This window comes from Besnoitia besnoiti, chromosome III (assembly GCF_002563875.1).
Source record: "Besnoitia besnoiti strain Bb-Ger1 chromosome III, whole genome shotgun sequence".
In the NCBI taxonomy this organism is placed as follows: Eukaryota; Apicomplexa; class Conoidasida; order Eucoccidiorida; family Sarcocystidae; genus Besnoitia; species Besnoitia besnoiti.
The window spans coordinates 1,605,014-1,632,310 of NC_042358.1; the positions used below are offsets into that span (position 1 = coordinate 1,605,014).

Genomic DNA, 27,297 nt, shown 5'->3' on the forward strand with positions numbered 1-27,297 from the left:
TTCTCTCTCTAGCCAGCCGCGACGTCCTTCGGTGTCTCGTTCCCCCTCTATTGTATGCGGAGGGATCTATTTGCGTACTTAGTCAGCTTGCTGTATGGCTCTCCTGCAGTTTTCCGTTTCGTGTATTTGTTTATACACTGCAGGGTAGGCTGCTGATTAGAACCTAAGTCTTCCCTGTCGCCGGATAGCAATGCCTTTTTTTTGTTGTCTGCAGGCCCTCCGGAAACTCCTCGCTGTCGCACGCGAGGCCATCAAAGATGTCGTGCCCTTAGCTTTTTTCTTTTCTCTCTCCGTGTTTCTCTTCGAAAGAAACGTTTTTCCACTCTCCAGCCCCTTGTTTCGGTTTCCCTTCTCTCCTGTTGTTCGCTTTGCCTTCGGTCGCCGATTTCGCTTTTTCCGCGTCTTCTGTTCGCTTTGACTCTCTTAGTTGTTTGTCTCTTTGCGCATTCCTTCGCTGTCTTCCTTAGTCCTGAAACCTCAGGACTCTGCTCCGCCCGCTCTTCGCGCGCTGCGGCGCGACAGAGCTCTTCTCAGCGACCACAAGAAAAGCGCTTGAGCGCCTCTTCCGTTCGCGGCGAGTCTCACCGTCGCGTCTGCAGCGCGGGCAGCGCGGCAGGCTAACGAGCGCGAAAAAGGCGATACGCCGGAGAAGAGACAAACACCAGCTGCCCAGGGATGCCAGGGGCATATTTTACCTCGTCAGCTTTCTTTGATGAAGAGCATTCATCAGGATGGAACAGAGGCAGAGAAACACGGACACTCTCGGAAGTGGAAAACAGAGCAAGAGAACACGAACTCATAAACATATATATATTCATATAGATCTATATGAATCTATATATGAATTGACACTTATATCTCCCGCTCCCGTCGCCGGATGTGGAAGACAGATATACGCAGAAACAGATGCAGACCTGGAAGGAGTGATCTCTGGTAAAATGAGCGCGATGCTTCAGCAGTAGGTCGGAGCTCTAAAGAGATGCCTGTAATTATTTAGAGTTCACAGGTAACTACAACTAAGAAGACGAAGTTACACGATTAATTAAGGATCAAACAAAGACATTCACCATTTAAACCCGTAGTCCGAGGTGCAGTGAATCGGAGACGTCGGTACATTTTTCTGTCTCAGCGTAAATGCGGCATAGATAGAATCACAAAGTGCCGCGGAAACCGAAGGTGGAGATATTAGAAGCCGGCAAGAGAAGGCTGAGAAAGCGACGTGCTGCTGTAGCGCTCGCGCGCTCTAGCGCACTGCCTGCGTGGAGGCACGCTTACAGTTTCCAGACGCTTTTCGACAGCATAAGTTTTGAAGGAAGGTTGCGCTGAACCCTGAGAGAAGGGCTGTCTGACGAACTTTTTAGTGCGTCTTCAATCTAGAAACCGTTACCAACCCGCCAAACACACACAGAGAGGGCGCTCCCGCTTTTTGCGGGACTCGACTTCATGGGGTTTCGTGCAGTCTCTTTGGGGGCAACAGGCAACGCTGCCCACACTTCCTCGGCTCGCGTCCTCCAACTTTGCCTCTATAAGAAGTTTCTTGAGTAAAAATGCATAGATGCATACAAGCAAATACATGAATTCTTATTTGAAGTCGGGGGTAATGTAGACTCACATAGAATGACTATCAGGTAAAACGGCGCGGCGAGCCGGAAACTGAGGCTCTCCCGCAGACAGTCAAGTTTCCAGTCCCACGTCTCTTGCAGCGTATATCCACTCATGCATACACAAAGGTTGCTTTTGCATCTACTGATGTCCATAAATACATTCATATATATATTCATATATATATACATATATATGGATCCACATATATATTCTCAATACATCCGTCGGGTGCATATGTACTACATTTACTTGTTAGGGATTGTGAATCTCTTTTCACTGACGCGATTTGGCGTCCGCGAGTGCACTCTCTCGGCGTTTCTTTTGTTTTTCGCAGGCGTCTGGCGTCTTCAGATGCGCTGGCCAAACGTCGCGTCGAGCGCGAAGCCCGCCAGTCCGGGGTCTTGCCGCGCGGTGAGCTCGTCTCCAATGTCTCTCACGGGGTTCGCGCGCAGGGCGCCAGAGGTGAAGTACTGAGGCACGAATTTGGCCTTCAGGTGCGCCGCGCGGATCACCAACACGTAGCCGAAAAAGAGAAAAACGAGCGAAATCAGCGCCGCGGAGAAGACTGGAAACGTGCTGAACACCGCAAAGATCGACGCCGTCAGGTAGCACAGCAAACCCATGCGAAAGAGCAGCATGCAGTGCCGATACATCTTCTCCAACACCTCAATCGCCTGAATACAAACAACGAAAGCAAAGCGCCGCAGTGAAAAGAAAGGCGAGAGAGAGGAGGCACGTATTCACGCAGACGCTTGCGTATCGAGCCCCGACCAAGCAGAGACATGCACCTTTATCAAATTGCATCGATGTGCATGCACAACACAATATATATGCACGCATATATACATGTATATATATCTACGTAGAAGCACAGTAAACTGGCGCATGTCGAGCGACCGGACACGCGTCTGAGAAGCTCCGGCATTCTGGAGAAGGACGCGCAGAGGGTGCCTGTCGGCCTCGAAAAAACAGAGTCGGGTCGGGAAGAGCGTGGCGTTTTCGAAGCCGCGCGTCTGCTGGAGAGGAGATCCACGAGCGGTTTTCTCCTCGATGTGTCCTTTTCCTCGGCGTGCGTCCTCTCTGAGACACGCCCTCTCGCGGAAGAGTAGCGACCTGGCTGGAGGTACGCAGCTGCTTTTGAGTCCATTGCACCCATGTATGCGTAAATATCTATATATTTGCGTATGAGTACATATAAATGTATACATATATGCTTGTCTACACGTAGGTTGCGCAGATGCTCAGTGAAGCGCGCGGGTTCGAACCCGAGACGCCCGCGGCGAGGTTCGCTTCGAGCGATACACTTCCAGATCTCGGACGTTGCGCAGAGACGGTCGCTTCTTGTCACGCGATCACAGCGATCCGAGCCGCGCACTCGCGCAGCGAGAAAGAAGGCCGCGGCGCCAGACTGACCACAGTGTAGGACTTGCTTCCTCTGCCTGTGAGGGCGCGGCCGGGTCCCCAGAGGCAGCAGATGACGCTGACGGTGAGGAGAACGAGGTTGCATCCCATGGCGCCGCCCGAGGCGAGAACGAAGAGCACGTTTGTCCGCCGCGCTTCGCGAGCCTCCGCCGTGTTGAGGAGCATCACAGACGAGGCGAAGCCGCCGAGGAAGGCAGCAAGCACGCCGAACTTTTTGAAAACCTCCATCCAGTAACGCAGCTCAAGGTGACGAATCTCCAGCGTCTCGTAAGCCAGGTCCGCCACCACTCGCGCTTTGTTCGCCTGCAGCATGTTGAAGACGCATAGAAAGGGAGGCGCAGCCGCGCACAGAGGAACGGGGCGCTGCAGACGCACCAACGGAGAAAGGATCGAATGGAGAGGCGGCAGCGGAAAGCAAAAAGGTCGCCAGCAGACAGACGGGGCACGCGAGCGAGAGCTAACGAAGACAAAGGGAGCAGAACTGCGCACGTAGAAGGATGTGAATAAGGCAACGAAGGCGGAGAAGAAACGCCACGCGAAGGAGAAAACAACGCAGGAAAGGAACTTGCCAAGCTGCAAGAAAGAGACCTAAGAGGCCGTTTTAGGGCTCGAGGTTTCAGTAGGCCTCGGTTAGTTGCTTGTTCCTCAGACGGCGTGTCTTTCGCTCTGGGCGAAGGCCCCACGAGCCCGAGAGAAGTCGACGCTGAGAGAGCGAGGAAAATGCAGGCTCCTGAGAGGGAGCGTCATCGTTCGAAAAAGCGGCTGAAAAAGGGGACGTGAACGCTTCTTGGTGAAGAGGCGCGGAGCGAGCGGGCACTGAAGGCGAGAAAGGAGAGTGAAAACGAGACAGGATTTAGACAGCAAGATGCAAAGATGATGAGAGGAAAATGAAGAGAGAAAGACGATGCAGAGATGGGACGAGGAGGCAAGACAAGATGGAACGAAGCGGAAGACAGAGAGACCGTTAAAATGAACCGAAGGGGGGGGGGGGCGCGAGGGGCAGCGCGATAGCGCGAGGAAGATTGCGGAAAACGATAGGCTTGAGATGCTCACGTCTGAGGAGCTGGAGAGAAAAAGTTGGAAAGAATAGCGAGTTACCAAAGGAAAACGCGCCTCGATAAAAAAGAGGAAACTCGCATTCCTCCTGGCTCGTCGGGACGCTCGCTGCACGCTGGCGTGTCTTGCCGCTTGCTGCGTGTCTTCTCTGGCCGTCGGGAACGCAGAGAGACCACAAACGGACTAAAGGAAGAAAAGAAAGTGCGGAAAGTTTTGGCGAAACGAGGAGAAGAACGACGTTAAAACGAAGCCGAGCGAGACTCGTTGGCGGCTGACTCATGTTTTCTCACGGCCCTGCAGCTCGCGCGCCGCGGGTGAACGCAGAGGGCCCCTCCTTGCTCGTTGGTAAACCTCCAGAAAAGGAGAGTTTCTCGAGGCAGATCTCTGCCAGGCGAAAAGAGGAGAGCGGAGCTCCAGTCAGACTTTGAGGAGAGCTGCATTTTGAAATGCTTTCCGATTTTTCTCGATTTTTCGCGGCCGCGTCTGGCCGCCGTTTCCCTTGATGCCGTGAGTAAAGATCCTGCCGCTCCGAGCATTAGCCGAAAATCGAGATAAGCTACCGCATATTGCATGACAGGGAAAGCCCTATTTGTCGCTTGGAGACTGTCTCCGCGCCGAGCACCTCTCGCCGAAGTCCCTTTCTTCTCTAAGAGCCGAATGATTCTTTCTTGTCTGATTTTTTAAGGCTTGCGTCTCCAGGCGAGCCCGCGCGTGCGTCCGTGGCTTCGGCGTGCCTCAGCTTGCGTCAGCTCGACGCCTAAAAGGTTTTCTCTGCATGTGCAGGCCGTGTGTTCGTTTTCCACGACTGGATGTCTTTTTTTCTCCAGGAAAGTTCGTTAAAAGAACAAAATTCGCCTCAGGAGCCTCCGGTTGAGGCCGCAGAGTCCCCTCTCCGTCCTCATCCCTCCGCTGCTGAGGCTGTCACGCTGGCAGTCTGGAAGGCATCGAAGACAAGCGAACGCCGGCCGAGGAGAAAGTTTGTTTTTGCGAGTGAACAGAAGAGAGGCATCTTTTGTTTTGTGCGACCAAGCTCGCGGGAGACACCGAGCCGATCCGCCCTTTGTAAAGAGGCAAATATCGAGGCTTGAACCGCCTGACAAGGCGACGAAGGTCAAGCTCTCTTTGTTCCTCCGGCACTGCTGTGTAGTTCGTTTTTTTTCGCTCTTTTTCTCCCCGCTCGCTCTTCTCTTCTTCAGCTCCAGCGTCGTGTCTCTCCTGCCCAGACTTCGTCTTCACTCGACTTCCTTTCCTCGCCCTTCCGCTTCGTCTCCTCTTAAATCCGCCTTTTTCGACTGCGCCTGCGGTCGCCTCCGCGATCGTCCTGAGCCGCTTGGCACCTCTTCGTCCTCAGAGGCGCCAGTCTCTTCAATCTCTTCTGCTTCGGCCGGCGCTTTACTGTGCTTTGTGTTTGCTCTTTCGTTCGTTTTCTTTTCCATCTTCTTTCTCCGTCGATGATATGCCGGCTCTAGGCGCGGGCGAGTCTCCCTGCCGCTCGCCTCGCTGTCGCGCTTCTTCTTTTTCGCCTTTTTCTTCCTTTTCTATCCAGCCATGTCGGACTTCAAAGCGCTGTGCAAGCGGCGTAAGCGAAAGGGCAGCTTCAGGCGGCATCGCCCTGCAGCTGTCGACTTCGTCCTGACCGGTTACTGTCGCCCATAGGGCTGTTTCTGGGGAGTAAATACTACGACTTGGACTACTGGTTTAGCTCTCGAGGGTCTTTGTCAAGTTCATTTGAGCTTTTCCTGCCTACTATGTTAAATGCGTTAGGCATAGCGGTATCCCCCTGCCGCATTACTCGCTTTGTACATATATATATATAAAAGAAATATGCACATCTTACGCGTTTGTGCGCCTCTGTGCCAATGTGTATATGCGTGTTTGTGGTCGGGAGTGGCGCGGTTTTGCTCTCAGGTCTGCTGGAGGAGATGATTCGCCAGTCGACTCGAGGGAAAAATTACATCGTGATGCTCGTTGACGATCGGAGCTTGCGCATTCTCTCAGCCTGCTGCAATGTCTACGACGTCCTCGAGGAAGGCGTCACAGGTCTGCCCTTTTACAAACAAATTGAAAAACCGCAAAAATCGGGACCATTGAGACTACGAAGCTATGGTTTTGGGCTCGTGAGTGTCTCTCAATAACTAGCTGAGTGCTTGTACGATAATTATATCAATGCAGTACCAATAAAGGCTATTAAACCAGCCTGGGATCATAAAAGTACTATGTATGGTAAGATTGAGCGTGGACCTAACTGAATCTTGTTCAATAACAAGGGAGTAATGAGCCGACATGGAGGTGCTGATACAATCCGATTTTTAGCATATTATGCGGTGTTAAAAGTAATCCCATCCAAAACCGGTGGTTTGTTAGTATTTATGTTATCAACATGTCAATGAAATATCAACAACGATGAAACTCATTTGGTTAATTTTTGGGGCAGTCGCGCGCCGTGGCGCCAGTCCGAGAGAAAGAATTCAGAAAAATTGTAGAGAAATGGTGTTTTCGTCCCTAGTTGGTCTTTCCTGCTGTTGGCTGCGCGGGGGTTTTGGCGCGACTTGCAAACCGGATTCCGAAGCCGAAAAAAGCTTTTTCCGCGTCTTTCTGGCGCCTAAAGCGCTGCATAGAGCGGATGCAAGGTCTCCGCTCGTTTAAATATACTTTTCTTCAGGTTGCCCTCATTCGCGTCGCAGCTTGCTCTCGACGAGGGGGATCTCTAGACGTTCGTTTTTCCTTTTCTCTTTTTTCGACGATTTTTTGCAGTTATCGAGCCCGTCTCGAAGCGGCGACAGCCGCTGCCTGAGCTCGATGCTCTCTACTTTGTTTCGCCTGATGCGGGTTCCATCGACGCGATTCTCCGCGACTTCGAGAGCGAAAAGAATCCTCAGTACAGCCGCATTCAGATCTACTTTACCTCTGCGCTCCGTAGGTCTGGGATGCCGAAGCGTCTCGTGCTGGGAAGCTTGCCTTCAAAAAGTGACTGTGTGTCTTTTTCTGCGGCTCTGCTCGTTCTCTGTACCTCTTGGCTTCTGCTCCCTCGACGCTCCTCCTCATTTTCCTCCCCCTTCTGTCTCCCCGCGACTTCGAGCGCGGTGTGCGCCGCCGGCGGTGTCTTTTCTTTCCTCTCGTGCGTTTTCTCCTCGACTTGCGCGGCGTGTGCGCTGTGCGCTGCTGCTTCTTACGGAGCCCGCTATCGCCTGTGTTTATTTTTTCCTTCTTTCTTCTGCAGCTGCAGGCGGCTCGGTGCTGCGGAAGTTCGCAGAGTGCCCACGCATTCTCCCGCGGATTCGCACCTTCGTCGAATTCAACCTCGACTTTGTTGGTGCGTTCGGCTCGAGATCGAGGACCAAGGAGGCGCTCCGGAGATCGCGAGGCCCCTACCAAAAACGCACGCTCCCACTGAGTAGCCTTTCTTGAGAAGACCACGCTTTCTCTCGTTGCGATTCTCTCCAGGGGATATCTGCGCACAGAGGACTGGAAATTTGTAGACTCTGTAGGGTTTGCATGCGCGGCCGCAGAGAGTCTGCCGGTGTGTGTATCTGGGCTCTTCGTGCGCTAGCAAGGATCGTGAATCGAAATGCGTCGCTTGTTTCCCACGCATGCAGTCTGCAGAGCGGCGCGCACCGCAGGGCGGCCGTTGATTGCGCGTGCAGGGAGGGAGGGAATGGGTCAATCTTGTAGCTGCGCAAATAAACACAAGCAAGGAGTAGTCTTCGTTTTTACACACGCACGTCCGGGACTGTGGGGACCTGTTGCCGGCGGCGCTTCTCTTTTTCCATTTTCAGCTCAAGAGCAGAGGATTTTTCACTTTGATCGCCCGACGGACTTCGTCGAGCTCTTCCAGGAGCCGCGCGCGGAGCGCCTGGACGAAATCGCCTCGCAGGTAAGTCCCGCTCTCGACGTGCCGTTGCTGTTTGGCGCTGGAGAAAAGCGATCCTGCGAGGGCGCACGCGGCCGCCTGATTCTGCGCGTCCCTCGCGACAGGGCAGGCTCTTTGCCTGCAGCTTCGCTTCGCATTCGGCGCGTTCGCGAGCGGAATCCGCGGGTCGCGTTCTCTGCGTTTGCGCGCGTTTTCAGCTTTTCACGGTGTGCGCGACGCTGGGCGAGAAGCCGGCGATTCGGTTTCAGAAGAGTCTCCGCGGCGTGGCGCGGAGCGTCGCCGCTGCGCTGCACGAGAAGATCAGATCTGCGGAATACAAGGTAAAGCATCAGAGTGAACAAATGAAACACAGTGTGATTCTGGGGCCTGTCTCCCCCTCGCTGCTGTCTTCCTGCCCTGGCAACTCAGGGGGCGATGCCTTCTTTCCTATTCACGCGTTTCCATTCTGCCCTTTTTGTGTTTTTTTCTCTCATTTTTTCTTTTTCTCCGGCTCCTGCGAGTACGTTTTCTCCCTCGCTTCCACACTCGCTGCTCGATTCGTTTGGGCGGATTGCTGCCAACCAATAACCTTGTCTTTCTTCGGCGCTCAGACTACGGACTCTGTAAACTCAACGATTCTTATTCTCGATCGATCCATCGACTTGGCTACGCTCTTTGTTCACGAATACACCTATCAAGTAAACCAGAAACTCAACCTGGAGGCTGCGAAGGGACCTCTGAAGTCGGCGTCGACGTGCGGCAGCTGCAGTCTTCAGCTTTCGTTTCCGCTATTTCGAGGCCAGCAGTCCGCCGCCGGTTCGCACGCGCGTGCGGAGGCGTGTTTCCTTTCTTCCAAGTCGAGACAGTTTTGGTTTTAGACAGCGAAAATGGCGAAAATGCCTCGAGTTCCAGAGAACGCGCTTGCGACTGTCTCTCTCCGGAGGCGTCCTTCTGCCTTATCTCTGCCGTCTGCGGCCGTGAACCTCTCAATCGGTGATTCAGCAGTGAGTAGATGGGCGGACTGGAAGCTGGAGTCATTAAAGTGTTGATTCAGTGTGTTCGTAGAATCAATCCGGGTGCAAAATCTACGTTATCAGCTGATCTGCCATCCAAGGTATGAGGTATGCGCGTTTCGTGGTTCGCTTTCCCTTTTTTCGCCTCAAGAGCCGCGCGGGACTGGACGATTTTCGATTTCTTCGCAGGCTGTCGTCTACGATCTTCTCAACATCGCGACGAGTGTGCCGCTGAAGCCGCTGGCGACGGATCAACAGGAGGATGAGGAACTCGTTCTCAAAGAAGATACTTTCCAGTGAGCACGCGCCGAAATATCTTCAATCATGCGTCGCTCCCTCGAGTTTTGCAATGTTTTTTCTCTGTGCGGGGCGAACGCTTCGGCGGCAGAGTCGTTTGCTTTTCGTGTGGCTGTGGTGGATGGCTGTTTGTTCACTTTCCGTTCCTAGCTCTAGGTGAACGTGGTGCACGCAGTGTAAAATTCACATGCGTAGATGCGTGTTTGTGCTGGGAGACAGAGACACTCTGCGGGAAGGTCGGGGGTTTACGAGGGCAGTTCGCTAGCAAACACTCCTAAGCCCTAAATCCAAACAAAGCACTTGAGATGTGTTTTATTTTCACTTCCGAGGCGTATCCTCCAAGTCTAGAAGCAAAGGGCCACGGAAGGCGCACGGGTGACTTCTTTCAGCTGCGCCTGATTTATTGTCCAGACGCACGCGTGAACTCTCGCATGCACGCACGGATGAAGAAAAGGCGACTCCACTCCCGCGTCTGTGCGCAGATCTACACGCGGCGAATCAGTCGCGTATGCGTACTCAATCTCTGTCTTCCTCTCTCTATACATGTAGAGATACTTGGAAATATCGGTAACACAGATATGCGGCTATATGATGTCTGCATGCATCTGGCGCAGCGTGTCGAGAATTCGGATTGTTTTCTCAGGTACGAGATCGTGAGCAACCTTGGCAAACGCGAAAAGAAACGCGTAAGTCCCCATATTCCACGCCGAGACGCAGATGCATCTGCGAGCCGAATCAGAGTCGACTCCAAGGTCTTTGTGGGGCCTTGTCCGCTCAAGGCAGCTGGAGCCCGCCGATGAAGTTCGAGTGTGTCTCTCCTACAAAGAGGCACTCAACTTCCGGCATGCAGCGCGAGTCCGCACAGCGAGATGTTTCTCTATGCCTTTCAGCTCGTCTTCGTGGACATGCGCCTGATCTCTTACAGACATGTGTGCATGCCATAGCATAAGAAATATAGCTGGAATTTTAAAAATATATGAATATATAATATGTGTTAATGTGTATGTGAATGTCCATGCGTGTATGTATGTGCGGCCCTGTTCACCGGCACCTTCATCTACGCACAAGTGTCTGCAGAATCCCTGTTCTTTGTTTTGTGTCCTGTCTCGTTTTCTCTGCGACTCCCGTCCTGTCTAAGCCTCTCCTGTCTTTTTGCTTTTTTATTTCAAAGGCGGTGCTTGGCGAACAAGACGAGCTCTGGGTCGCCTTCCGCCACAAGCACATTCAGATCGTGAACCAGGAGGTTCAGGAAGAAATTCAAAAATTCATCAAAGAAAACGCCACCGCCCAAATCCAGAAAAACGTGAGAGACGCGCCTCCAACGCATTACGTGCTGTGCGCGAAACACGCTAAGCTCCGATCCCGAGCGTCGTTGAGATGCATGTTCATATTTATATATATATATATATATATATATATATGTATATATATTGGATATGTGTTGACGCATACATTTATTATCATATGTGCATGTGTAGGTGAAGTTCTTGAAACGGGCGGTTGTCCATATACAAAAATGTACCTGCAGCCCAACAGCTTCAAATGCTCAAGGACTGAGTTTTATTTACGTATTTTTATCTATTCCTTGATTTTTGTATGAGGATCGAGTATGTGTGTGAGTGATCTAGCAGAGAAGAGAACGTTTTTGCAAAAACGAAGTCTAGACTCTGCTGCCGCTAGCCACTGCGGCGACCTGCGTAGCTCGTATGAATGCCGCATTGTGCTTTCTAGATTCCCTCTGCACTGACTTTTTTTGCCGACCTGCGCGAAGTTTTTCGCGCGCTTCCTGTGTCTTCAAGACTGCGCGAAATCCACGCATGTGGCCGTTGAGGCGCGCCGTCGAGCGTTCTTGTGCGTTGCGAGTTTCCACTGGGAGTGTTTTTTGCGCGTGCTGCCTTCAGGAGGGACAGGGAGCGACGCTGCAGGCGATCCGCGCTCTCCCGCAGTACCAAGAAATGCTTGCGAAGGTTGGTCAACGCGAGAGGCGCGGCTTCGAAGCTCGTCGCTCGCTTTCAGCTGTTTAGGGTTTAGGGTTTGTGGACATACCAGAGTCAGTGACAGAGGAGATCAGTTGCCCGGGAGGACGGACGCATGGAGATTCACAAGTCTCTGTTAAAGCAAGCGTGCGTTCGCGGACAACCCCAAAAGCGAAAAGAGCTTTCCGTCGAGCAGGTGTTGAGCCCGTGCCTGGTGCTTTCGTTCTCTCGCGTGCGCGTGAAGCGGTCTACGATTTTTTCGCGACTTGTTTTCGTTTTTTCGCGAATTTTCCGGCTTTTCCTTGCAGTACTGGAGCCACGTGTCGCTGACGGAGAAGTGCTTCGACCAGCTGCAGGAACGGAATCTGATGCAAGTCGGGTTGCTTGAGCAGGTAAAAACCTCTCCGCCTCTCCAATCACCGAAGAGGCGCGTGTGCTGTTTTTCCCCGGGGCATGCGCACTGCACTCCGACACACCTTGAGCGCTGTCGCTGCGCCCGCCTAAACCCTAGACCCTAAACTCCTCGACGTCTTTCTCTGCAGCTTTGGGTGGATTGGGGTCCATTTGAGAGAGAGATAAGGACGCTTGTGCTGGCGGGAGACCGCCGCATGCCCTCGGAGGAGTTTGTCGCTCCGCCGGCGAGCACCGAGCTGCTTGAGAAATTCGACTGTTTTCTGATTTCCGGCTTTCGCAGGACCTCTGCTGCGGAGTGGACAAGGACGGTAGGGAAGTGAGCGCCTCGAAGCTCCTGGCCTCTCTCTCGAATCACCTTTCCGACCCGGCGACGAGGTAAGTTGAGGTCCAGTCATGCCTGAGTATCTCAGAACATGTGTCTCTTTGCCAGCCTCGCGTGCTGTCGCCCTGTCTCGCGCGATCTTTTGAGAAGGTCTGAGTGAGCGTTTAGGCGGCTTTCTGCATGCATCCCGTACGAGGGCGAATTTCTGTGAAATTGCGTTTTTTTTTTTTAGAAAGCACAGCGTGTGTCGGCAAAGGCAGCGTCTAACTGCCTCACAACCCCCACAAGCTCATACAGAGTGAAAACGTCTATTTAATATTTCTTTACGCGCAGCTTTCAAGACACACAGTTTTCACGACTATGTGAGTATGTCCGTTGGTGCACCATCACGCCATATATGTAGCAGGATGGTCTGTGATGCTCAGACGTTCGCTTTTGCAGAGAGGCGCCGCAGGGCCGGGCTGCGCTTTGCCTACATCAAAAGGTGGATTTTTTGGTGTCAGAGAGCTCTGTTTAAGCTTTTTTTTCTCTTTCTTTGAGTGCGGGTTTTTTTTGAAAGCTGAGTGCCCGATGCGCTAAGTCCAGGGGTTGTTTGCTTGTATTCTTCGCCTCTTCAGAGTTGATGACAAACTCCGCCTCCTTCTCCTGTACTTCACGCACATGAGAGGGGTATCGCCCAGCGACCAAACGCGAGTAAGCGGAGACAACAGGCAAAGCAGAAAATGCTACAAAGAGAGAGAGAGAACGGTTTGCAGTCCAAGATGAACAAGAAAGTTGAGTCCAGATGGAGGAAGGCACGCGTGGCGACAAACGTCGACACGAAGTAATAGGAAGGAGCGGTTAACATTCAGATCCCGTCGCTCAGAAAAAAAAAGATTCGAACCCCGAGACTTTTCTCCTGCGAAATGCTCCGCTCCTCACAAGTGGCCTCTTTCGCGGCCTGCGTGTTTTGTCAGTTTCTCCTGCCTCCACTGTTGCGCCTTTTTCTTTTGTGTGGCCGCTTTGCAGCTTATCGAGGCAGCACAACTGAGCTTAACGAGCGAGCAGACGCTTCGCAAGTTTCTGAAGCGTAAGTCACCCGATGTTTGCTGCTCGATGCGTGAGCCTCTGAACGTCCTCCCCCTGCCAACGGCGTCGCCTTTTTTTTGAGTGCGCGAGTTCCTCTCATCTGCGGCCCGCGTCTTCTCTTCGTCTCCGCCGCGTGTACTTCATCGCCGGCGACTTCTTCGGGATCTTTTTTCCGAGTTTCTTTGGCTGTTCCTGCTTCCGCTGCAGCTGCTCTGTATATCGCGTCGCCGCTGCTGTCTCGTTTGCGATCTGGCGGACATCCTCTGCGTCGGTTTCCTGTGTCTTTCCGTTTTTTGTCAGCTTTTTCGCTCCGCTGTCGATGTGGTTGCCTCTTTTTTCTCTGGTTTCTGCTCGCTGGCTGCCTTGGCTCGGGTCTCGGGGCAGTGGGGCCTTCCGAATGTCGAATTCGGCTCGTTTCAGTCGCGCGTGTTTCCTCTCCTGTGCGTGTGGTACAGTCGAGCTTCTGCAGCAGGACTTCGACGATGATGCAGGACAGGTTTGTCGAGCGTTGCTTGCTGTCGCGTCTCGTCTCTCTCGTTCCACTCTTTCTCTTGCCCACCGCGTTCGGTTTCTTTTATGGGGTTCGCACCGCAGTCTCCCTCAGTTTCATCGGTGTGGAGGGCGAGGCTGCCATCGCGAGAGCAGCGGTGCGTCTCGAAAGGAAGCAGGTCGAATTCGTTGTGTTTGACTGTTTGCATCGCATGCCTCGGCTGCGTCTCGCCTGGTGCACGGAGAGATTTCCTTTTGTGGGTCTCTCTTTCTCTGCATGCATCCCAGCGACTGGCTCATCGCATGGAAGGCGATCGCGAGCGCGTCAAGTACTTCAAGCGCCGCGCGAAGGCGGCTGCCTACGAGCTCTCGCGCTTCGAGCCTTTTATCAGAGTCCTCATGGAGGTGCGCCTTCCCTATTTTAAGAATCCCCACGACCGCTGCTCCCACTCACATTTATCGATGCATCAAGCGTATACGTATATTTAAATAGAGATATATACGTGCCTGCGTCGTGTAGCTATCTTGGCGAAAGCGCCGGCTTGTGGGCGCAGCTCGACAAAGAGCTTTTTGTCCTGTTTTTTGCGTGTTTTTCTCGATCGAGAGTCTGACTGTACGTGAGGGCTGCCCGACTCTGAGGCGGCGTTCTCTGCAGGGCCAGTGTCGCGTTTCCGCTGGTTGCAGTGCGGCTGAGAGACACGCCCCAGGGTTTTCTTCTGCAGCAGAGTGGTAGGGAAATTAAGTGCGAGAAATGGACAGGGAGCCTCCGCCTTTCGGGTTCTTGATTCCTTGGTGAGTTCGCGCCGTTGCTGGCGGCGGAGTGCCTGCCGTGCCTCGGTGTCGCGCATTCTCCGAATTTTTCAAATTCTTTTGCGTGTCTCTTGCGTGTCTGCCAGAAAGCGTTGGCGGGCGACCTGCACGGCGGCAACTACCCTTTCGTCGAGGAAGCGCGGTAGGGTTTTCCTTCGAATCTACCAGGAAGAAGAGGTTTCGTCGAGCTGGCAGAAGTGAACAGGAGGCCTTCGGTGGGCCCGCGCACCCTCGAGTCCACTTCCTTCCGCAGCACATGCGCCGCAGGAGCCTTCTTCTTCGTCAATGCGTTGCGGCGAATCGCTGTGTGTGATTTGTGAGCCCTGAAGCGCGCGAATGAGCTCTGCGTGCGCCGCAGACAGACCGGAAACAAGCGAGGGATCCTTAAATCTGAACGCCACGCGTCTCCGCGATTTCGTTGAAACAAACAAGCGTTGGACGCGCTGCTCGTATGCCTCCGCGGGAGCGCGCAGCAAAAACGACTCTTTTGAAACGCAGCTGACACGCCAGCGCCCGAGTCTGCTATGCGCGAAAAAGAGCTTCCGCAGACGAATAAGCGCTGGGGAAGGGTGTTGGCTGTGTAAGGCTTAGGGTTTAGGGTTTTTTTGACGTCTCGAGGGAGTTTCTTCCTTGGACGTACTTTTTTTTCCTCCGCAACTTTCTTTTTCTTCTTCTCCTCAGAGCACCCTCGAGAAGCCAGACGTCACGGAAGTCTTCAGGGACAGGTAACTTGGCCTGGGCAGATGAATTTTTTCTTCGGCGTCGCTCCACATCTCGATAGATAGATACAGAAAGAGGTGTGTGTGTGTGTATTAATGTTTCTATCTCCAACAAATTTCACCGAGGAGATGAGCGTGCGTGTCTCCGCTGCCAGAGCGAGCTGCTCTGCTTTTTGGGCAGCGCCCGTGTCTTGCCTTTGGTTTCGTATCGTTCCACGGCCCTTGGCGGCGAGTGGAAAATAGGTCTCCAAACATCTCGATAGAATTTCGCTCGCTGGTGCGTTTCGAGCTGAACGGATGCAGCTCGAGGCTGCGAAGGAGTGCCGCCGGTTTCATGCAATCGCCTGTTTTTCACTATTCAATGACGCTGGATTTTTTCTGGTTTCCTCGCAGAGCAAACAATCGGGCGCGCGACGGAGTGGGACTGGAGCTCCACGTGGAAGTCTTCTCCGCGGGTCGGTTTTCGAAATCCTCGAAGAAGAGAAGATATCTGAAGAACTGAATCTTCGCGAGTGCTGTTCAATCGCGCAGGCAGTTGCATTTGGAGCCGTACATACCCGCTCAAGCGCACAGTGTTGCCCTGCGAGCTCGAGAGGACGGAGGCGCTGACGGTCTACTTGGTTTATGAAACCCGTCTACGTAGAGATACAAGACTATATACTTTATAGACAGCTTGCGTGTTTCATGTAAATAACAATGTACGGAGTTACTTGCTGCACGCTGTGGTGACGGATGCAGTGTAGAGCTATCTTTTTCTTCCTTTTTCTCTTTCTTCCCCTGCATGCGTTGGCTCACGCCTTTCTCTCCGTTTCTCCCGCGGCTTGCGACACACGGCGGCGTTTTCTGCGGTCAGCGAGAAGATGAGGAAGACGCGCGAGTTCTTGTGTGACGATAATTTGGAACTGAGGCTTGGCTGCTGGAAGAGCGTCGCGCCGCAGCATCTTCTGCGTTTTCCTTCTCAGGCGTCGACTCCGCCGGGGCAGGATCGCCCGCGGGACCGCCTAATTGTTTTTGTCATCGGCGGTATCACGCACGCTGAGATGCGCTGCGCCTACGAGGCCTCCAGAGAGCTTGGCGCTGACGTCATTCTCGGTGAGAGGAAGAAGAAAAATCACGAAAAATATGTCTGCGTGCGCAGGCGCCTCTAGCGAGCAGTTGAAAGGCCGGTGGGACAAGGGATGCGCGATTCGAGTGGATTCTGTCTCGCGCGAGGGAACTTCGGGGCAAGGCAGAGAAATCGAGGCGCCGCAGAGAGCACAGAGGTGAAGGAAGCATTCAGCGAGGGCGGGCAGCGAAACTGGAGAAAAAAGCAGAGAAGGGAGAGAGGCCGAGAGCGACGAAGAGAAGAGAGAGAGGAACTGACACTGAGGAATAAAAAAGACAGGAACTATTATCGAAAAAGAAACAGAGAGAAGCAGAGCAGCAGCCGGTGGGCGGGACGAGCCGTTGGAAGAGGTTCAACTTTTTTCAGTTCGTTTTGAGTGTCTTTTTGTTCCTGTCTGCATGAAGATGTGTGTTTCGGGTTGGTTTGTGTCTCTGTCTTGCCTCCTCCGCTCCTCGGCTCAGTGCCTTGCGTTTCTTTCCTTAGTTTTCGGCCCGCGGTGTCTGGACGATTGTTTGTTGAGCCGCCGCTGAGAGTGGCGAACACTTTTTTTTTGTGAATCTTCAGGCGGAACGAGCATTCTCACGCCTCCCCACGTTTTGCAGCTCCTAAAGGACGCAGGCTCCGACAAGCCTGGAGACCGCAGATCCTAAGTGTTTCTCCCCGGTTTCTGTCTCTGCCAAGTCTTTCCCCACCTCGCTGCCTTCGGAGCGCCGTGCCGTCTGCTCTTCTCCACGCTTTGAGCGTTCCGCCTCGTTGCTTCGCTTTCTGTTCTTTTGCCTTTTTTGCCTCGGGGTCATTCTTCTAAAAGTCCGTCTCGGCGCCGGCTCCCTTCTCCGCCGTCGCCTCGGTTCTCTACATGTTTGCTGTTTTCCTTCGCTTTTCAATCTTTAGCGCGCCATCTCTTCCATGCGAGTTCAGTAGTGACATGGATGTGTTCCATCAGTGTCTGACTGTTTCTTACTGAAGCCGCGAATCTCCTTTTTCCGGTCCTCCTCTTCTCGGTTCAACTGCATTCTGGCAACATCCCTGCAAAAACCGAATCCTCGATATACGACGATATCTTCCTCACACCCCCGCGTCACGAAGGCACTTCAGTATGTTTCCGCGTGGACTACTCAACAGATCTCTACGAAACGCACACTCCGACGCCGACATTGTTTCAATGGGGCCAGCACAAAGAGACGTTTTCTTCTTCCACGAGCAAGCAGCCGTGAGCGCTGCGCCTCTCCATAATTGGTCGCTCCGCTAGATTCTAGAATCACGAAGGCATGACGGCTTGCAAGCCATCGCTGCTGACTAGCTCGTGATATCGGACTGAAGGCTTTTTCCGGCCCCAGCCGATAGAGGGTCGTTCTCACGTGACTCTCAAAAAAATTTAGCTCGAATGTTGCGCCACCACTGATCAAGTAGCGGCTGCGCGTTGCAGCAGGAGCCCGAATCTCGGAGACCTCTTCCGCGCGGTGTCTCTGGTGTGCACGTAGCACAGAAAAGTACGCTTCACTGGAACGTAGTCAATTATGTCGGCGGCATGGAAAAACAAAATCAGCGAAGATAACAAACAAGCGGATACATGGATTCAGAGGATGATCCTGCTGTGCAGGACTACACGGATTCAGAGGATGATCCTGCTGCGCGGGACTACACATCGGATCTGTGAGGGGTCCACCCAGATGTCTGTACACCTCTTCTACCGCGACTCAGGTGTATGTACACCTCGCGTGTGCGCCTTCGGCGTGCCCCGAGAGGTAGGGAGACCTAGTACCTTCCATTTCCGAGTTTCTACGTTCTGTCCGAGCCAGGCAGAAACGGCGCGTCGCCCTTGCCGAGGGTGCGCTGCTGCGTTCGCCGCCAATCTGCACACGTGCTTCCGCGAGGACGACAGCCTAGGAGAAGAGCGACTCTCACGCTACGAAACAAACGAACCGCCACAGCGCCGTGGCGGAGCGCTCTCTCTTCCGCTGTGACATCTTCCGTCTGGGCTCTCTCCACCTGTCTTTGGATCCCCCGTCTTTGCAACGACCTCTTCTAGTTATCTCTGCCATCCCCTCCAATAACAAAAAAAGTACGTACGCACGCGTATGCATGTCATTCGCCTGTTCCGTGCGCCTCTCCCTCCCCTGGAGACCTCCCAAAGCGACGCGGCAAGAAAGACAAAACCAATGCATCGAGGAGTGCTAGCTCGGACAACGCCCGCAACTCCGTCCTCATCATCTGTGCGCAGGTCGGACTCTGCTCAAATCTGACGCTGGCCGGCCAGCAGCTGTGTCTACAAAAAAAAGATTCGTTCGCAGGCAGCTCCGAGTCGCTGCTGCTTCATCTGAACAAATTGAAAAGATGCAACTTTGAGCGCGTGTTGATCCGCATGCGCTGCCCGATTCAGCTTCCCGCTTCTGTTTCGGGGCAGCGAGCTTCTCCGCCTTGTTATCGTGGCGGAAGAGGCAAACCAGCGTCCTCGCTCTTTGCAGTGCGGCTAGAAAAAAATCGGTTGTTCAGCCTCGCCGGAGCAGACGCCCGGGGAAACCAGGCCGGCGACAAGCAGTTGGTCTCCTCCCTGTCTCGACGAGAAGAATCTCGCTTTTATCGAGTTTCCCCGTGATCTCTTCGCCAAAGGGACATATCCTGTCTCTCCTCGTGCCTCGGATCTTTTGAGGCCTCCACCCCCACGTGCTGCGCTAGTCTGTGCTGCGCGGGTCTACGGTGCGCTCGTCTGTGACGCCTACGAGCCAAGGTGCTGTTCAAGGCAGGCGGGTGGAGAGGCGCGCACGAGAGAGAGAGACGAAACCCGCTCCGCCGCGTTCTTGGCGTCTGCGGCACCGGCGGGGAGCCGACAGCCGAGTCATCATCCGTCGCTCAGCTCGCGGGAAAAAGCCGCTCTGAGTGCAGGGTGCGCGAGCAAAGAAGACGACATCGACGCGTGAGCAAGCCAGAACGCTCGCGGATGCGCGCTCTTTCCGTCTCCCTCTCCCCTTCTCTCTCTTTCTCTTTCTCTCAGTTCTTTTCTGAGGGAATAAGTGTGCCGAAGACGTGATCCCACAGCTTGCTACTCACGCCGAAGCCGAGCAGTGGGTAGCGGTAGTGGTGACGCATGTGGTAGTTCTTCATTTCGCGAATGTGACTGAATCTCTCCAAAACTGCAAAGTGGTGCGTCGAGTAGTGAATCATGTCGTAGCCCACGTAGCCCAGCATGCCACCCGGCCACGCCGCGCGAATCAGCCACGCCGGCACCACGAGACTCACCAAGCCGTATACAAAGACCGAAAGGACGACAAACAGCGCAGGTGGAACCACGAGCCTGAACGCAAAGAACAACACACCGCCCCTACAAGCAATACACGACAAGAAGGAGCCGTGGCAGACGCGCAGGCGCATACACAGACACATACATGTGTATATATACACAGGAATATAAATATATATATATATATATATATATATATGCGTATGCGCAAGGTTGAGGTTCAGCATGTCGTGCGAAGAAACGAGACGCTGGCGACGGTGCGTAGCTATGCACATATACATACATACATACATACATACATAAATACATACATACATATGTATCTGTATATAGATATGTATATGAATGAGTATATACTGAAAGATACTGCGGACACGCACGACTTCGGAAGCTGAGGAGAGGCCGTTGAGGTGCGTGGAGGCGCGTAGGATGAGTGGATGCGTCTACTCCGCGTGTCTTACCTCAGCGGATCGAGCGGCAAGAAATGGTGCACGGCGTGCAAGAGGAAGTGGACTACGCGAACGGGTCGGTTGTCGGGGAGCCAGTGCTCGGGGAAGTGGAAGACAAAGCGGTGGAGGAAGTACTCGACAAAAGTCCAGGCGAAGAGCCCGAAAAGCACGTAGGCGGCGCAGGCGACCGGCGAGTAGATCTTTAAATTCTCGCAGATCATGAAGAAGACAACCGGCAGCCACACCAGCGGCACCACCCACCACTGCGTCTTCGAGAAGGGCTCCATCCTGCGGAAGAAAACCGAAAACAAAGCAGCGCGAACGCGATTCAGAGCCACTCGGCCACGCGGCACACCCCCAAGAAACCGAGAAAAAAACGACGGAAAACGCGACAAAACACGGCAACAAAGACACAAAACCAGCGAGGCGGATGCAAGGCACGGGCGAGTCGCCACGGGGACGAAACGAGCGCGAAAAAAAAAGCCGAGGCACGGGGCATCGAGCGAGGGGAAGAAAACTGTCACAAACGCCGCGAGCATCGCCCGCTGAAATCACGTTTCCGCGCCAGGCTGCAACGGCAGCGACCAGTTTGACATCTCTCTCTCCTCTTGTAATCGCACTTTCCGCCGTTCTACGCCTAGAGCAAGCACTGCGATCCGCGAACGCACAAAATGAAACGCCTCAATCGTCTATCAAACGGCATCGCCGCGCGGCTCGAGCTTCCATTCGATGGCAAGCACCACTGCCAGTGTCTGACCCTGTCCGCGTGTCTCTTTCTTGTGACTTCTACATACACATATCTGTAGGCGTGCGCGCCGCAGATGAGAAGGAAGAAAAGCGCCAAAGCGGTGTTTGGCAGGAGACGGCGATGGCGTTCTTACCATGCGTATGGCATGAGGGGGAGGACGCCTTCCTTCATGTAGGGTGTATCAACAAGGCGTTGGTACTGCTCGCAGTCCAGTTTCCATACTTGCGGCAGCAGCGGTTTAGAGAAGTCTACCAGTTTGTGGGCGTCGCGGTCTTCGCCTGGCGCGGAAGGACCCCACAGGCTCACGGCTTCAGTTGATGGAGTCAGTTTCTTGACGCTTTGCTTCCCGCGGTAGCGCACCGCAGAAAAGGCTCTTCCGCTGTATGCGTCTCCGCAGACGCACTGGTCGCCGACTTCCTCCACGTGTTTCGCGCGCCGCTCCTCGACGACGCCGACGCGGAGGGAGTCCAGCAGTCTGAGTGCGTTGATCGAGTGCCCAGCCTCTTCGAACGGTTCCGTGATATCCTGGCCATAGAGGTCTTCCAGAATGTGCGACCCGCCGGGATGCGAAAAGTGCGAGAGGTCGTAGACGCAGTTTTTAAAAATAACCAGGCACTTGCCGCCCGAACAAGGCTCTGCATTACACGCCGCGACTTCGCTCTCTGTGAACACGAGGCCGTGAACCGGGCAGTCTGGCCGCACTTCCTCGCGAGAAGCCTCTCCAGCCTTCCCGCCAACCGCCTTCTGAGCTCCTTCACAAGACATTCTCTCTGCTGTTTCTCAGATTCGAAGAGACAAACAACTTCCTGCAGCACGCCGCCCGTGCGCGTTCATCTCAAAGAATGCGAAGCTCGGGCCGCCGCGGAGCAGCATAGATCTTACGCGGTGCAAACTGATGTGTGCGGAAGTGACGGAAAACCTAAACAACGGAGGCAGGCCTCAAATTGCCCGCACCCGCCCAGTCCGCATCCGTGTCCGGCGCGGAACCTGCTGCTGAGTGCTGCGCAGAAAAAGCCGCACGCGGCGAAGTGTCCAGCAAAAACGACCGCCAAACGATTGTCCGTGGTGCGGATCGCCGACCGCGGGTTACAAAAAAAAAAATGGTCGCGAGAAAAAAGCAAAAACGAAGACAGGCACGCGCAAGGAAATACGAAGACGCACAGCGATCACAGACTGGAGTCCTCCGCGGTGTCTTCCCGGGTGGGCGTGGACGACGGATCGCCCGCCTGTCTGCTCAAAAAAAAAACGCCAAAGAAAGTGCGATAAGAAATGATGCCCAAAACGCTAGTGCTTAGATTCAAAAAGGCGATCCGATGCGTCGAAAGTGACGGATTCCGCAAGCCGCGACCGTTCGAAAGCGGGCCGCCTTTGCATCAGACGCCTACTGTGTTGCATGCAGCCAGTCGCTCCCACTTCTTCCCCGACAAGAAGCTTGTCGGCTTGAAGTTGAGCACTTTCCGCGCTCTTACTAAAAGACTGACGGACGCCAGAAAACTGACGCTGCAAAATCGCTGCGCAAGGGCCCGTATTGGTACTCGACGCTCGCCTGAGGGCTCCCCTCTAAATAGCTAAGATAACCCGTACGTCTGTCTCCAGATGCACCGAAAGCATCTAAAAAAGCAGCCAACAAACATACAAGAAAAGTCACCGGGCACACCGAAAGGAGTCCGTCCGGCGTCCACGTTTTAGTGTAGCGTGTCCGCAGTCTCTGAAAGCCGCAGTGCACCTGACGCACACTCAGAAACAGTTCTGGCGTTCGATAAGCGATGGTACCTGCGGAATTCGCAGCTGTGCGACTGTCGCACTGTTTTCAGGGAAGACACGCATTCAAGAGGGAACGCCTCATGGTTAGAGGTATGTACTGTGGAAGCGCCCCTTCCACACCTGGTCTTGTCCGCGAGTCAGTAGTCAAACCATTTTGCTGTTCCTAAAACAAGCCCGATCGATGGCGCAGTCGACTACTATACCTTTTCTCCGTCAGAAGTCTCGGCAACTGGACGTGCACGCGGCAGCTGATCGAGTCCTGGACGACCCCTTTTCCATTCAAGGGGGCTGACGAGCCTGTCCACCTGCAGAAGTGGCCGGCTGGGCTTTAACATGCTGGTGGTCTCAGTTGATGTTCTTTGTGACTGCGGCGAGCCGCCACTACTGTGGGCTTCCGAAGGCACCTGGAAGTCTTGATTTCCAAGCGTCCAATCCAATAAAATGAGTCTCCATCAAGCACGATATCGGTGTTGGCACACGCCGAAAATGGAGGAAACTTTTCGAGCGAAACTTAAAACTTACAATATTCTACGCTTACTTTTCACGTGGTTTTTGTGTAAACATATTAATACAGTAGGTGAGTATTTTCAACATTCAGCTGTTATTGGTGTCTGCTTGAGAGACATGTGTCAGGCGTGCGGCCATACCTCCGCCTGGCGGCGCCGAAAACGTTGGCTCTTCCGATGGCGCTGCACGGGCAAGCCGTGTCGTTTCACTTAACCGCTCTACGGGTGCGTCCACGAAGTACGAAACTCAAGTTGCCTGTGTTCTTTTCGAGCCAACCGCAATGAGAACGATGAAACCCGAGAAAAGAATGCAGAAAGCACGCAATCAGACGACCTGCGAGACATCAAGGTTTTGTCTTGATTTGTGGAGCGACCGTCGCGTCCTTCCTGCTACAGTTTTTGGGGGAATACTGCTATAGAACTCTCTGAGCTTCAGTTATTCTTCAGCCGGTTCAACCCGTGCATTTCAATATCGGCAGCAGGCAACAGAAAGCGGAGATGTAAATTGAAGAAAAGCTGTCAGCATCCGAGGGTGTTCCCTGGGAGTCCCCTGCCCAAGTACTATCCGGGCCTTGCGCCGCTTAATTTCGGAGTTCTGAAGGCATCCTGCGCATTCGACGCAGTATAACCGACAGCAGAAAAGCAACGGCCTCCATTTGCGCCGTTCTACGTGCGTGGTTTGTCAGGTCGGTGTCCGGTGTTGACCATCTGTAGCGCCTCGCAAGGGGTCACTGACATGCACAATAAGAGGGTCTTCCATCATGCGAACCTCCACCGCCAACGGCGAAATCACATTGGATGCTATGACTTCCGCGCCACGCATTCTCAGCTGACGCGTTCATCCACCTCGCGAGAGGTCGTTGACGCAGCTTGACGTCGACGGCGCCTTAAATCAGTCCGGGTTTTTCGCGTACGACGACTCGTGGCGATCGCCTCCAGCAGTACGGTTGCCTATGTGTCCAATGAAAATACCGAGCTGGACAGGGCCAAACCATCCAAATGCGACTCACAACTAGTTTCGAGTAGGCTGATGAAGAAAAAACAAAGAAACAACTCGGATTCGCATACCTGAAATGGTAGTTTTACCGCTTCACTGTAGGTTGGGTTTTCGCATGCGCGTTTTTTCGTGTACTGCATGCAAGAGCAGTCTTGAGGCATTCAGAATTGACTTGCCCGAGGAAACCAACAAAGAAAAGCATACTCTGGTACAAGAGTGGTCACCTCCCTCTTTGTTAAGATTAGCACTTTCGCCACTGTATGGGCCTACTTCGTGCGCTGCCGGTTTTGTGCCCCGGAGAAACGGCTGCAAGGAACTTGTTTGACGTCCTTAGATCTCTTCGTTGCCCAAAGCATGCTGTCATGTCTTGCCGCCTACTGCCTTTTCTATGCCACAGCAACGCGCCGTGGCGTCACGTGGAAGTTCTTTCCTCCCCGCTTAATGTCAATGTTACCTGAGCGCGAGTCATCGCACGCGGAGGCGCGGCTCAACATGTCGAGGGCACTCTGAGCGAGGCTGCGAGGCCCTTCACTCACGCCTGCCCGCCAACAGCGGCTCTTTTTCCGTTCTCTGCAAGCGTTAGATCAAACTCGCTCGTTGACGAAGCACGAGGTCGAGGTCTGCTCTAGCCGGCCTTCAGCGCACTCATTCGCCGTTCAATCAGGCCAGCTTCAGCCCCCCTTATCCGGAAAACGGCATACGCATGAACGTATATCTGTATATAGTATGCTAGTATAGCAAGCCCTATACAGTGTTTCTGTCCGTGATGAGGTGTTCCTTGCTTCCTCCGCCTCTCCTGGTGCGACGGTGCAGCATTCCTTCTGCAGATCTTGCTTTCTGCCTCCGCTCTGTTCCTTTGCGCCGCTGTAAGCTCTGCGCGTGAGCGCTCTCAGGAATCTGCGAGCCGAACCCTGGAAGGCCGTTCAAAAATAAATATATAGAATCTGACCGAGCGCGGAGGACGGTTTAGGAGCTCACCGCAGCCTCCGAATCCGAGTGCGGCGCGGTTTTTTCCCCGTTGCATGGCGCGCCCGCCTGCGACGCAGACGCGCGTGAAATCCGCTCAAAATCTTTTTTTTTCTCGTGGAAGATTTTTTCGAGTCCTTTCCGCCCCGATGGTACTCGTCGCGCTGTGGCGGAGGCTGCCGTCGGGTCTGCAGCAAGGTCTCGTGCGCATCGATCGCTCCTTCGGCAGAGTGAAGGAAAAAGTCTGTAAATTTGACAGAAGGACTGGGATCGTCACCGTCGGTAAGCTGAGTCCACAGACTATGGCCAGGATGTGGCGCTTGCCCTGACGATCTGCATTCTGTATTGCGATTGCATCGTACGCATCAGTGTCTCTTTCGGCCTCGCTATGATCCCCTGCGTTTCCTGCTTCTTCTGTCACTCCTCTTTTCTGCGTCTCTTCGTCTGTTCGCGTTGTTCCTACTGTGCCCCTACCGCTGCCTCCAGCACGGGTTGATTTCCTTCTCGCCTTCTGCTTTTTTTTCGCGCGAGAGGTGCCATTTTGTGCGTTATTTTCTTCTGAGGTATTATTCCCTCAAGAGCGGCAATCCCGAGCGTCTGTTGCCTGCGAATATTTTTGGATCATTTCGTCGATAGCCAAAGATAGGAACGCTCTACGGCTGCAGGTCTTTATATGAAGATATTCGGTTGCTCCCTTGCAGCTTACGTCCTCAGAAGCGGTAATCTGTTTGTCGCTTTCCTTCGGTCGGAGTCGTGATTAGAGAAGATGCAGCCAGGCAACGTGCACCTACTTTTTTCGGCTCACTGATTGAGGGTGCTACACTGCAACCGTATTCGCCTGCGTATACACATATATACACATATATATCTGCACATCTGCGTCTGTATTTTTATTTATTTTACATGTCTATATTCGGCTCCAGGGCGGTAGCCTACATGCGTAAGCAGAGACCCTTGTTTCGGTTTCGCCTTTTTCTGCGTGCTCAGCAATTCCGTTTGCGCTGGTGATGGTTACAACGGTGGGCACCGGCACGCTGGTGATTGATCGCCAGTTTGAGCTTCGCTCGCTGCGGCGTCAGTCTGTCTCGCAGCGGCAGCACGAGCAAGAAGAGCAACGCAAACAGTTCCTCCAGTTCCTCGCGCAAACCGACCCCGCAGAACGCCTCGATAACTCCGTCCCAGTCCCCCGAGACAACTAACCAAAGACACATGCATGCATGCCGGTTATATATATACATTTATATATGTGAGTGTGTATTTAGTTATATGTGTGTTTGTGCTTGTTGGTGGATCTACATGCATATATGCATCTGGGGCTGAGGAGAGTCGGTCTTGCATGCTGCTTTGTGTGTGCAGGGAATCGTTCGGGTGTAGTCTCTTTTCGAAAAATTCTACGGATAGCGTCGTGTGTAAGGTGCCGATACCCTGCGGTGCGTGCGGATGCGATTTCTTGTTTTTATCTTATTTTGTCTTCCGTTGACGCTCTCGCGTTTTCCGCCTCGCTTGTCTCCACTGCGCCTTCTGTTTCGTCTCTTCTCGTGTCTCGTGACCGTCTCACGCGCCGGCGTCTGTAACTCACGGTTTGTCTACATACATTTGTGTGGCTACATCCGCATACATCGGTGAATGTATTCGTTTGCATCTGCGTTTATTTTCGGTCCGAAATAGCGTTTTTTTCAATCTGCATTCCGCGAAAGCTGCGTGTGCAGTTGGTTGAACGCGCATGCTTGCGAAAGCCGGCCTGCACGTCTCCTATTCACTCAGCACTGGCGCACACGCATGTAATCGCTTTTCCGTGCTGAAGCGCAAATCTCTCAGATGTACGGAATATAGTTTTTGCTGTCTGAGACCGCGCGCCCGCCTCAGTGGAAGGCCCACGCCCCTCGCTGATAGCGACCTAGGTAACGCGTTTATCGATGCACCGAGACAGAGGATTCACGATAGAGAGAAGGGACACGCACGTCAGAGTGCGGATTCTGCGTGAGAACCCCGCGGCAGACGCAGGATCCGTCGAAAATTTCCGCAATCTGCATGGAATGGCGAGCGAAAGAACGGCTGGCGTCCATGCCCGTGCATCGTGCGGCGGAGTGATGAAGAGGAGACCGCGGCTCTCTACGGTGCCCCCGAGACATTCCGCATCGGGAGAGGCACGCCCGCAAGGAACGGGCGACAGCTTAAGAACGAAAACAAGAGAGACAGAGCGTCGGCAGGCTATGCAGCAAAGCAGATTTCTCCAGAAGGGTCTTTCTACACCTTGAGAGATTTCTAAATACACCATATATATAGATATACATCAATGTCTCAATCCACGCATATCGTCATTACATATATATATATATATATAAGGAGCCCGCCAACCGCTGTTGACTCAGGGAAACCAGCTGCACATGCGCTTCCCACATATAGATCGCGTGTGTGGATTGATGGATGTATCCCCCTGTATCTGCAAGAAGATACTTAGCTATGTCACGCTGCGTAGTAAG

General features: G+C 53.5%; 4 protein-coding genes across 4 annotated transcripts; 2 read left to right on the plus strand and 2 right to left on the minus strand.

The window, feature by feature from the left end:
* Positions 1 to 1,952: 1,952 nt before the first annotated feature.
* Positions 1,953 to 3,339, minus strand: BESB_045440 (uncharacterized protein; the record flags this gene model as incomplete). The annotated part of the gene is made up of 2 exons (XM_029362995.1): positions 1,953 to 2,279; positions 3,019 to 3,339. The coding sequence occupies 2 exons, from the start codon at positions 3,337 to 3,339 to the stop codon at positions 1,953 to 1,955; spliced, it is 648 nt and encodes a 215-aa protein (XP_029220361.1).
* A 2,292-nt stretch (positions 3,340 to 5,631) lies between these two features.
* Positions 5,632 to 16,796, plus strand: BESB_045450 (Sec1 family protein; the record flags this gene model as incomplete). Its single annotated transcript, XM_029362996.1, has 22 exons — positions 5,632 to 5,662; positions 5,992 to 6,123; positions 6,838 to 6,999; positions 7,304 to 7,396; positions 7,860 to 7,957; positions 8,152 to 8,274; positions 8,545 to 8,631; positions 9,136 to 9,242; positions 9,887 to 9,929; positions 10,415 to 10,546; positions 11,145 to 11,210; positions 11,528 to 11,611; positions 11,914 to 12,008; positions 12,573 to 12,648; positions 12,964 to 13,024; positions 13,479 to 13,519; positions 13,801 to 13,917; positions 14,409 to 14,464; positions 15,004 to 15,047; positions 15,435 to 15,496; positions 16,004 to 16,133; positions 16,711 to 16,796. The coding sequence occupies 22 exons, from the start codon at positions 5,632 to 5,634 to the stop codon at positions 16,794 to 16,796; spliced, it is 1,926 nt and encodes a 641-aa protein (XP_029220362.1).
* A 2,338-nt stretch (positions 16,797 to 19,134) lies between these two features.
* BESB_045460 (cytochrome b5 family heme/steroid binding domain-containing protein) lies at positions 19,135 to 21,346 on the minus strand (the record flags this gene model as incomplete). Its single annotated transcript, XM_029362997.1, has 3 exons — positions 19,135 to 19,438; positions 19,846 to 20,121; positions 20,715 to 21,346. The coding sequence occupies 3 exons, from the start codon at positions 21,344 to 21,346 to the stop codon at positions 19,135 to 19,137; spliced, it is 1,212 nt and encodes a 403-aa protein (XP_029220363.1).
* Positions 21,347 to 24,963: 3,617 nt separating this feature from the next.
* On the plus strand, positions 24,964 to 26,013 carry BESB_045470 (uncharacterized protein; the record flags this gene model as incomplete). Its single annotated transcript, XM_029362998.1, has 2 exons — positions 24,964 to 25,096; positions 25,802 to 26,013. The coding sequence occupies 2 exons, from the start codon at positions 24,964 to 24,966 to the stop codon at positions 26,011 to 26,013; spliced, it is 345 nt and encodes a 114-aa protein (XP_029220364.1).
* Positions 26,014 to 27,297: the final 1,284 nt, after the last annotated feature.